Source organism: Cherax quadricarinatus, chromosome 36 (assembly GCF_038502225.1).
Source record: "Cherax quadricarinatus isolate ZL_2023a chromosome 36, ASM3850222v1, whole genome shotgun sequence".
Lineage (NCBI taxonomy): Eukaryota > Metazoa > Arthropoda > Malacostraca > Decapoda > Parastacidae > Cherax > Cherax quadricarinatus.
Window position 1 is genome coordinate 20,749,307 of NC_091327.1, and position 12,500 is coordinate 20,761,806.

At 36.4% G+C, this 12,500-nt stretch overlaps 1 protein-coding gene across 4 annotated transcripts in view; it reads left to right on the forward strand.

Annotated features, from left to right (window-relative positions):
* The window catches only part of Kdm5 (Lysine demethylase 5), a 121,956-nt gene that overhangs the window by 8,481 nt on the left and 100,975 nt on the right, over positions 1–12,500 (forward strand). For all 4 annotated transcript variants that reach the window (XM_070091545.1, XM_070091547.1, XM_070091546.1 and 1 more), the window contains exons 2-3: positions 9,290–9,506; positions 10,038–10,198. In XM_070091545.1, the coding sequence (XP_069947646.1) occupies positions 9,290–9,506; positions 10,038–10,198 (378 nt within the window). The remainder of the gene's footprint in view (positions 1–9,289; positions 9,507–10,037; positions 10,199–12,500) is intronic.

Genomic DNA, 12,500 nt, shown 5'->3' on the forward strand with positions numbered 1-12,500 from the left:
ATGAAATGACACATGCACAACACCCGGGCATCCCCACCGTAGACGTTTCGCCATCCAGGGCAGTATTGTTTTGCCTAAAAGTGGTAACAAACACCTATTTTATGTCATTGTAGTTTTCTTCCAGGAATATGTATGGGGTAAACATTGTCCCACTTCTCCACTGGAATTAGTAATGAAATGTTACAAGGTTAAGAATTACAGTACCCTAAAAAAAAGTATATGTAAGCATGTTACTGTACAGTAGGTGTTGGTAAGATTTATATGCTATCTTTCCTGTTCACGAGATAAGATGGACCATGAATCCTTCCAGCCTGCAAAACTTAGCAGTTCCATTTTTACTTGTGTTTGGACGGTAGTGCAATACCTATATGCTTCCTCTTGTACTGTAGTTGCTGTTGGCCAACCTCTCCAGAGTGTGTGTGTGTGTGTGTGTGTGTGTGTGTGTGTGTGTGTGTGTGTGTGTGTGTGTGTGTGTGTGTGTGTGTGTGTGTGTGTGTGTGTTTTTTCAACAAGTCGGCAGTCTCCCACCGAGGCAGGGTGACCCAAAAAAGAAAGAAAATCCCCAAAAAGAAAATACTTTCATCATCATTCAACACTTTCACCACACTCACACATTATCACTGTTTTTGCAGAGGTGCTCAGAATACAACAGTTTAAAAGCATACACATATAAAGATAAACAACATATCCCTCCAAACTGCCAATATCCCAAACCCCTCCTTTAAAGTGCAGGCGCTGTACTTCCCATTTCCAGGACTCAAGTCAACTATATGAAAATAACCGGTTTCCCTGAATCCCTTCACTAAATATTACCCTGCTCACACTCCAACAGATCGTCAGGTCCCAAGTACCATTCATCTCCATTCACTCCTCTCTAACACGCTCACGCACGCTTGCTGGAAGTCCAAGCCCCTTGCCCACAAAACCTCCTTTACCCCCTCTCTCCAACCCTTTTGAGGACAACCCCTACCCCGCCTTCCTTCCCCTATAGATTTATATGCTTTCCATGTCATTCTACTTTGATCCATTCTCTCTAAATGACCAAACCACCTCAACAACCATTCTTCTGCCCTCTGACTAATACTTTTATTAACTCCACACCTTTTCCTAATTTCCACACTCCGAATTTTCTGCATAATATTTACACCACACATTGCCCTTAAACAGGACATCTCCACTGCCTCCAACCGTCTCCTCGCTGCTGCATTTACCACCCAAGCTTCACACCCATATAAGAGTGTTGGTACTACTATACTTTCATACATTCCCTTCTTTGCCTCCATAGATAACGTTTTTTGACTCCACATGTACCTCAACGCACCACTCACCATTTTTCCCTCATCATTTCTATGATTAACCTCATCCTTCATAAATCCATCCGCCGACACGTCAACTCCCAAGTATCTGAAAACATTCACTTCTTCCATACTCCTCCTCCCCAATTTGATATCCAATTTTTCTTTATCTAAATCATTTGATACCCTCATCACCTTACTCTTTTCTATGTTCACTTTCAACTTTCTACCTTTACACACATTCCCAAACTCATCCACTAACCTTTGCAATTTTTCTTTAGAATCTCCCATAAGCACAGTATCATCAGCAAAAAGTAACTGTGTCAATTCCCATTTTGAATTTGATTCCCCAAAATTTAATCCCACCCCTCTCCCGAACACCCTAGCATTTACTTCCTATACAACCCCATCTATAAATATATTAAACAACCATGGTGACATTACACATCCCTGTCTAAGACCTACTTTTACCGGGAAGTAGTCTCCCTCTCTTCTACACACCCTAACCTGAGCCTCACTATCCTCATAAAAACTCTTTACAGCATTTAATAACTTACCACGTATTCCATATACATGTATGTGTGTATATATATATATATGTATATATATATATATGTATATGTATATATATATGTATATGTATATATATATGTATATATATATATGTATATGTATATATATGTATGTATATATATGTATGTATATATATGTATGTATATATATGTATGTATATATATGTATGTATATATATGTATGTATATATATGTATGTATATATATATGTATATATGTATGTAGATATATATATATATATATATATATATAAAATTTGGGGAACTTGTCAAATAGAGTACATTGAAAGTAGAATACTGTAATGTTAAACTATCACATAAAATCTGAATATATAGTCAGGTTAGGACTGTAATATAATTGTCTATGGTATTGATAAATGCTAAAAACTGAAAATATATTGGATTGATTTCATGATATTGAAGGAAAGTTCCCCAAACATTTGCCATACATGTATTTTGTAAATCAATCTTCATTAAAAAGGCTTTTAACATTTCCTATAACCTTGAACAATAATTTCTGAAACCCTTTTTGCTTAAATTAGGTTGTATAGACTGTACTATGTTGCATATAGTCCTTTGCATTTGTATTACAAGTGGTCAGTGAATATTAAATATTTAGTATTCTAGTCTTATATTCTGCTTGGTTTAGTTGTGCGAGTGTGATGGAAGATGTGCAGTGTGGTGTGTTTAATTATGTAATTGGTAAGACCATTGGCATTTAGGAAAAGTGGAGGTGCGTTAGGCAATTGCAACCTATTGATGGTTGTGATAGACACAAATTACAGTGAAAACCTTTATTAGTGCAACATTTCTTCCATGGGTGGGTTTTTTTTTTTTTTCTTTTTTATACTGGTTATGCCTCCCATTTGCTGCCTATTGAGCTTTGTTGCTTTTAAATGGATTTGAATTAAAAAATTAATAATCATATATTTCTTCCTGGTTGGCTCTTATTTTATATGTGCCAGAACATTGGGATTAGTTCACTGATTGATTCCTCTATGTACAGGCTTTGTTGTATCCTGGAGAACTGTTCAAATATAGGACTGTGTAGAGGTAAAAGTCAAGTAGAAATCTCGAAATCTTTTAGCTACATATTAGATAAAGAAAAATTGGATATCAAATTGGGGAGGAGGAGTATGGAAGAAGTGAATGTTTTCAGATATTTGGGAGTTGACGTGTCGGCGGATAGATTTATGAAGGATGAGGGTAATCATAGAATTGATGAAGGAAAAAAGGTGAATGGTGCATTGAGGTATATGTGAAGGCAAAAAATGTTGTCTATGGAGGCAAAGAAGGTAATGTATGAAAGTATAGTAGTACCAACACTTATATGGGTGTGAAGCTTGGGTAGTAAATGCTGCAGCAAGGAGGCAGTTGGAGGCAGTGGAGATGTCCTGTCTAAGGGCAATGTGTGGTGTAAATATTATGCAGAAAATTCGGAGTGTGGAAATTAGGAGAAGGTGTGGAGTTAATAAAATATTAGTCAGAGGGCTGAAGAGGGTTTGTTGAGGTTGGCCATTTAGAGAGAACGGATCAAAGTAAAATGGCATGGAGAGAGTATAAATCTGTAGGGGAAGGAAGGCAGGGTAGGGGTTGTCCTCGAAAAGGTTGGAGAGAGGGGGTAAAGGAGGTGTTGTGGGTGAGGGGTTTGGACTTCCAGCAAGCGTGCGTGAGCGTGTTAGATAGGAGTGAATGGAGACAAATGGTATTTGGGACCTGACGATCTGTTGGAGTGTGAGCAAGGCAATATTTAGTGAAAGGATTCAGGGAAACCGGTTATTTTATATAACCAGACTTGAGTCCTGGAAATGGGAAGTACAATGTCTGCACTCTAAAGGAGGGGTTTGGGATATTTGCAGTTTGGAGAGATATATTGTGTATTTTTATACGTATATACTTCTAAGCTGTTGTATTCTAGGCACCTCTGCAAAAACAGTGATTATGTGTGAGTGAGGTAAAAGTGTTGAATGATGATGAAAGTATTTTCTTTCTCTTTGGGTCACTCTGCCTCGGTGGGAGACAGCCGACTTGTTGAAAAAAAAAAAATTTTATGTATGGGTTTTACTTATATAGTTTAACTGTTATTTGTTACTTTTTTCTTTCTATTAATTTCAGTCATGTATCCTATTACCATTAATTAATTTCAGGTTTGTTCTAATGGTATTATCCAATACTGATATAGCAATGGAAAATGTAAATTATCCTAATGCTCTGGGTATGTAGAGAAAAGACAGTAGCAAGTTTTGTGTTCATGAGTTGTCAGGCAAGAGATATATAGATAGGTATATAAATAAATAAAGATATATATGTCGTGCCGAATAGGCAGAACTTGCGATCTTGGCTTAAATAGCAACGCTCATCTTGCCATATAGGACAAGTGAAAATTTGTGTATGCAATAATTTCGCCAAAATCATTCTGAACCTAACAAAAAAAAATATATTTCACTGTGTTTGTTTAGTATTAAATTACTGTAAACAAATCTAAAATATATTTAGTTGGGTTAGGCTAAAATAAATATTTCTTGTTATAATAAGGTTAGGTAAGTTTTCTAAGATTCTTTTGCTGCAAAATTAAAAATTATTACATTAACATTAATGAAAAAAATATATCTTTAAACGTATAAGAGAAAATTTTAGAAAGAACTTAATTTTAAATGAGTTCTTGCTAATTGACCAGTTTTACATATTCGGCACGACACATATATATATATATATATATATATATATATATATAATATATATATATGTGTGTGTGTGTTTGTGTATAATATATATATTTTTTTTATTTTTATTTTTATTATCACACCGGCCGATTCCCACCAAGGCAGGGTGGCCCGAAAAAGAAAAACTTTCACCATCATTCACTCCATCACTGTCTTGCCAGAAGGGTGCTTTACACTACAGTTTTTAAACTGCAACATTAACACCCCTCCTTCAGAGTGCAGGCACTGTACTTCCCATCTCCAGGACTCAAGTCCGGCCTGCCGGTTTCCCTGAATCCCTTCATAAATGTTACTTTGCTCACACTCCAACAGCACGTCAAGTATTAAAAACCATTTGTCTCCATTCACTCCTATCAAACACGCTCAAGCATGCCTGCTGGAAGTCCAAGCCCCTCGCACACAAAACCTCCTTTACCCCCTCCCTCCAACCCTTCCTAGGCCGACCCCTACCCCGCCTTCCTTCCACTACAGACTGATACACTCTTGAAGTCATTCTGTTTCGCTCCATTCTCTCTACATGTCCGAACCACCTCAACAACCCTTCCTCAGCCCTCTGGACAACAGTTTTGGTAATCCCGCACCTCCTCCTAACTTCCAAACTACGAATTCTCTGCATTATATTCACACCACACATTGCCCTCAGACATGACATCTCCACTGCCTCCAGCCTTCTCCTCGCTGCAACATTCATCACCCACGCTTCACACCCATATAAGAGCGTTGGTAAAACTATACTCTCATACATTCCCCTCTTTGCCTCCAAGGACAAAGTTCTTTGTCTCCACAGACTCCTAAGTGCACCACTCACTCTTTTTCCCTCATCAATTCTATGATTCACCTCATCTTTCATAGACCCATCCGCTGACACGTCCACTCCCAAATATCTGAATACGTTCACCTCCTCCATACTCTCTCCCTCCAATCTGATATTCAATCTTTCATCACCTAATCTTTTTGTTATCCTCATAACCTTACTCTTTCCTGTATTCACCTTTAATTTTCTTCTTTTGCACACCCTACCAAATTCATCCACCAATCTCTGCAACTTCTCTTCAGAATCTCCCAAGAGCACAGTGTCATCAGCAAAGAGCAGCTGTGACAACTCCCACTTTGTGTGTGATTCTTTATCTTTTAACTCCACGCCTCTTGCCAAGACCCTCGCATTTACTTCTCTTACAACCCCATCTATAAATATATTAAACAACCACGGTGACATCACACATCCTTGTCTAAGGCCTACTTTTACTGGGAAAAAATTTCCCTCTTTCCTACATACTCTAACTTGAGCCTCACTATCCTCGTAAAAACTCTTCACTGCTTTCAGTAACCTACCTCCTACACCATACACTTGCAACATCTGCCACATTGCCCCCCTATCCACCCTGTCATACGCCTTTTCCAAATCCATAAATGCCACAAAGACCTCTTTAGCCTTATCTAAATACTGTTCACTTATATGTTTCACTGTAAACACCTGGTCCACACACCCCCTACCTTTCCTAAAGCCTCCTTGTTCATCTGCTATCCTATTCTCCGTCTTACTCTTAATTCTTTCAATTATAACTCTACCATACACTTTACCAGGTACACTCAACAGACTTATCCCCCTATAATTTTTGCACTCTCTTTTATCCCCTTTGCCTTTATACAAAGGAACTATGCATGCTCTCTGCCAATCCCTAGGTACCTTACCCTCTTCCATACATTTATTAAACAATTGCACCAACCACTCCAAAACTATATCCCCACCTGCTTTTAACATTTCTATCTTTATCCCATCAATCCCGGCTGCCTTACCCCCTTTCATTTTACCTACTGCCTCACGAACTTCCCCCACACTCACAACTGGCTCTTCCTCACTCCTACAAGATGTTATTCCTCCTTGCCCTATACACGAAATCACAGCTTCCCTATCTTCATCAGCATTTAACAATTCCTCAAAATATTCCTTCCATCTTCCCAATACCTCTAACTCTCCATTTAATAACTCTCCTCTCCTATTTTTAACTGACAAATAATATATATAATATATTATACACACACACACACACACACACACACACACATATATATATATATTTATATTATATATATATATACTTATATATATATATATATATATATATATATATATATATATATATATATATATATATATATATATATTTATTTATTTATTTATTTTCAACAAACCGGCCATATCCCACCGAGGCAGGGTGGCCCAAAAAGAAATCTATACAGGAGAAGGGGTTACTAGCCCCTTGCTCCCGGCATTTTAGCCGCCTCTTACAACACGCATGGCTTACGGAGGAAGAATTCTGTTGCACTTCCCCATGGAGATAAGAGGAAATAAACAAGAATAAGAACTAGAAAGAAAATAGAAGAAAACCCAGAGGTGTGTGTATATATATACTTGTACATGTATGTGTAGTGTGATCTAAGTGTAAGTAGAAGTGGCAAGACATACCTGAAATCTTGCATGTTCATGAGACAGAAAAAAGGACACCAGCAATCCTTCGATTATGTAAAACAATTACAGGCTTTTGTTTTACACTCACTTGGCAGGATGGTAGTACCTCCTTGGGTGGTTGCTGTCTACCAACCTACTACCTAGGAGATATATGAATTTTTTTAACAAGTCAGCCGTCTCCCACCGAGGCAGGGTGACCCGAAAAGAAATTACTTTCATCATCATTCAACACTTTCACCTCACTCACACACAATCACTGTTTTTTGCAGAGGTGCTCAGAACACAACAGTTTAGAAGCATATACGTATAAAGATACACAACATATCCCTCTAAACTGCTAATATCCTGAAACCCCTCCTTTAGAGTGCAGGCATTATACTTCCCATTTCCAGGACTCAAGTCTGGCTATATAAAAATAACCAGTTTCCCTGAATCCCTTCACTAAATATTACCCTGCTCACACTCCAACATATCGTCAGGTCCCAAATAATACCATTTGTCTCCATTCACTCCTATCGAACACGCTCATATATAGATATAGATATATGAATATAGATATACATGTATAAATATAGATATATAAATCTTCAACAAACTGGCTGTATCCCACCAAAGCAGGGTGCACCCCCTCCCCTCCCCCCCCCCCAAAAAAAGTTTCTCTTTTTGACTTTAGTAATGTATTCAGGAGAAGGGGTTACTAGCCTCTTGCTCCCAGATATATAAATGTAGATAGATAGATAAATAGCTATAAATAGATAGAGGGGTCTGAAAATGAGGAAGAACAGTTAGGCAGTGTGGATGCATGCAAATTATATAAATTAGAAGGTAGCAGAGCAAGAGCAAGGATAGACAAGCTTGGAGGAAATAGTATTTGCTATCCTGTTGAATAATGTGAAGTGCAACAAGAGTTCTTCAGAAGAGCATTGAAAAAGTTCAAGATTTTTTATTAGTTATCTTTGGTAAAAGGTAAAATAACTTTTCAATCTCTAATACCCAAATTTTTCAGCTGTGGTTCAACATTTGGCTCTTAACCCTTTGAGGGTTTTCGTCGTACTAGTACGTCTTACGCGTAGGGGTTTTTGACGTACTAGTACTCATAAATTCTAGCGACCTCAAATCTAGTGGGAGAAAGCCTAATGCAGTAGTCTGCATAACAGTAAATCTTATATTTTTTGTGAGAATAAAAATTCAAAGTGGAAAGCAAAAGAATATAAGAGGGGCCTTGAGACGTGACTAATGACTAGAGGAAATGTCATTTTAGTGCCAGGAGTGTCTTTCTTGTTTATTCTGGACCCTATTCAGAAATTGGCATCTTTTGAAATTTGTGTAAAATTGGCAAAATTGCTAAATTCTGACCACTGTACTGGATAGTTGAATTTATAAATGGGTGGTTTCTTGCACCCATTCGATAGAAAAAATGGAGTTCTAGCGAAATATTCATGTTTTTTGTCGACTAGTGCAGTGAAATTGGCCGAAAATGGGGCTCAAAGTGGGCAAAATCGCCGATCCGTAAACATCGCCGAGACCGCTAACTTTGCGAGAGCATAATTCCGTAAGTTTTCTATCAAATTTCAAACTTTTGGTGTCGTTATGATCGGGAAAAGATTCTCTATCTTTTCATAAGAGAAAATAATTTTTTTTTTTTTAAATTTGGCCGACCCTGAGAACGAGTTTCGGAGAGGGCCTGTCGACCCTCAAAGGGTTAATTGATCACAGATTTTCATGATTTTTATCCATGGTAATACAATATGTACTTATAAATCTCCTCATGTACACAAATATTTATGCTAAACAGGTTTGTGGTTTTTATGTAGTTTATATATTTGTAAATTGTATAAACCATAAATCCTAGTATCCATTTGTCCCTACAGTTGATAGAAATAAACCTAATATCATATCATGTACTGTGGAGTATTCTATAGTGCCAGATCTGAAGATAATTAATACTATGCAGGCTGTGGAAAAAGTCATGATTTGTATTGTATTTTGTAAAAAGTTTATTTTTTCCTATTGATTTTTGGCAACATCTCCTTTCAGTATTTTGTTTATCAAAATCAAACAATTTTGCTTTGTGGTTTAGAGATTCCCTTTCCCTCATAGAGCATAATTGTGTTTAGATGTAGTAAACAAAACATCACAGTACGTATATCATTTTAAATTTACTACATTGACAATATTTGTTTCATTGTTTTATAATTTTCAGTTTTACTGAATTATAAGTTACTTGCAGGACTGGCAGCCTCCATTTGCAGTTGACGTTGATAACTTCAAGTTTACACCTCGTATTCAAAGATTGAATGAACTTGAAGCTCACACAAGAATAAAATTGAATTTTTTGGACCAAATTGCTAAGTTTTGGGAGCTACAAGGTTCATCATTGAAGATACCAGTAGTTGAGAGGAAGGCTCTAGATTTATATTCACTACATAGACATGTTTGGTCTGAAGGCAAGTTGATTATTTTACAGTACTTTGTTTTTTAACAAAATACAGTATCTAACAAATTAAACCCATTATTTAATCATGTTAAACATTTTATATTTTAGTGATTATCTACATAGCTTAAATTTCAATCTTATGAATTAATTGATGGCAAGGTTGAGTCACTATATTATTGTACATGAAACTGTGCACCTCTATTTACTGAACAGGTGTGTTCAAAATGCAATACACCTTGGGTATTTTTTAATGGCAATGCAATAGGATTTTTAGTATGTACAGTACTAATGCAGAACAACTATAGCATTGCACATGTATGCACAGCATTTGTGACAGAATTAAGCTAATACAGCTGAAGACATTTATAATTTATTTAAGAACATTTAATAGCAAAAATGAGCTTTTGAACTCTAATGAACACAGGAAAACTTGGCATAAAAACTGATTTGTTATTATTGTGCTTCATTACATAGTTGACTGAGAATGATATTAATCATTTACAATATATTAATATGTTGATTTCTGCTGTTTTGGTTACAGGAGGAAATGAAGTGGTCTCAAAGGAACGCAAGTGGAGTAAAATAGCTTCACGTATGGGATTTCCATCAAATAAGAATTTAGGAACTTTACTAAAATCTCATTATGAGCGAATACTTCAGCCTTACGACATTTTCAACAGAGGGAAGATCTTGCCAAATATAGTAAGTGCTGGTAAATTGATACATGCCTTCTAATGCATTAATGAGGACTGCAAAGTAGCTGATAAGCACTGTCTTATTATTTATAGATCATGATCCTGGAATTTGGCATCAGGTTTTCATGAACTGCATCTCACATCAAGCACTTCTAGCATTTCAAAGCAGTAATGCCAGATATCTCTGCTTTCTCTTCCATACCTCTTCTAACCAACTACTGGCCCTTTTGAAGTATCCAAGTTGGACATTTTTATCTGAAAGCTTGTTAGATATGTGGCCTACTACTTGAAATTTTATCAGTTGACCTACATGGATTCTGTATGTATGTATGTATACTGTATTTGCTTACTATAATGATTACCCTTACATGAGACAGTGATCTTGTGTAAACTAGAAATTTCATTCCTTGTCATATAAATTATTTCAAATGTACAACTTAATAGATATTACAATGAATGAGTTAACAGTTGTGTAAAAATTTAAAAAGCCCATAATGTGCAGTACTTCGAGCAGACTTAAACTGGGACTGGTTTGTCTCCAACCATTCCTAGGACATGGTTTGAACCTTGATCTAACAATTTTAACTACATAATGAAATACTGTACTGTATATGTATTAAAAAGTATTATTGTAATGTTTTGGAGACTTTGAAGTCAACATGCACAATATTTGGTTCTGTCGATCTGCAGCTTGTGGGATCAGTGAGGGATCTAGGTTTCTACCTGGATTCTTCATTGTCATGTGCTGGACACGTGAACCAAGTAAAGTCTTTCAGTTTTCACATTTGTAATCTATACAGGCAGAAAATATCTTAATAAGCAGAATATCTTGGTCCTTATCCATGAGTTTTTCTCTCAAATCAATTTTTTGCAATTGTTTGAGAGTTTGCTTAACTAGCAGTCAGTACTGAGTTGTGCAGCCAGACTAGTATTTTTCCTCCTTACTGGGGTTCCCACTAGTCCCTACTTGTATGAGCTGTATTGGCTCCCTATCAAGGGAAAAAACTGAATTTAAATGGTGTAATTTTTTTTTTAACAAGTTGGCCGTTTCCCACCGATAGCTTGCTGATTTGCTTCTGCCTCTGCATCAGACTCGGGAATGTTTCTGCAAATTGCCACAGACCCTTTTAAACTGATCAACCCTTATGCTGTTGCAAAGAAGTCATTCAAAGAAAGCTTTTTTTTTTATGTAGCCCTTAGATTGTTCAGCAGGTAGCCATTGTTTTTTAAAATCATGAATCTGTTCATTCTTTCAAGTCTCAGTTGAAAGCACATCTTTCTAGAGCTTATGATCTTAACAATCATACTGTCACTCTTAAATATAAACTTTAGTGTTTCTTCATTGTTGTTGCATTTATGATTTGTTGTGTGAGCACGTGTGAATTTCTTGAAAGAACAGATGCTCAAGAATAACATAATCCCAAATTATTGTTAACATTGGAGTTAGTAATGGAATTTATAATATGGATGATAAGTTATTTTAATATGCAATCATCAGATTCAGTAGCAAAAGGTATGCATGACATTGCAAATGCTAGTACAACATTAAATACTGTTTACTGTAAAAATACATTACCTCACTGACCATTTCTCTCCAAAGTGGGGTGACTTGAGAAAGGAATCGTGCTCATTCAGTTATACTTATTATCTTGCCAGAAGTGTGTAGATGTCACAGTTCAAGTGACTCGCAAAACTGCATTATCCCTACCCCTTGTTCAGAGTCCATGTACTTGTGCAATTCCTACCTCCAGAATTTTAAATCCAGCATACAATTTTCCCTGAATTAATTAAATAGGGGTAAAGTAAATTTTATATATGTATACACTGAATACACAGAGATCTTTGGGTGTATTATGTTGGCACAACTTCTTTTTCTTGTAAGACAAGCAACGCATCTTAGCAACTGTCACTTTTTTTTTTACGTATGGTTTGCAGCACATTCTAGGATAGGTTAGAAAACTGTGTAAGATAAAAAGTGCTAAAAACAAAAGTCTGCCACATACAGAAAACAGGACCCACTATGTGGCTGCAATAAGTCATATTTCAACTGTCCAAGGTGCCATCAACAGCCACCCATATGACTGGTTTTATTACGATGTCAAGATGTCTGTGGTTAAGAAGGTGGGTTGAAGGTGAAGTGGTGAAGGAATGGGGGAAATTTTGTTTTTGCTGTTTAAATCTGTTTATTAGATTTAATACCTATTGACTGCATGGAAATAAAGACCACAGCCAACTTAGGCATGTCTGGAGTGCTGTTCTCTTAAAATATTTTGAAGTTACTGTGACTGAGATGTAATTATGCTACAAGC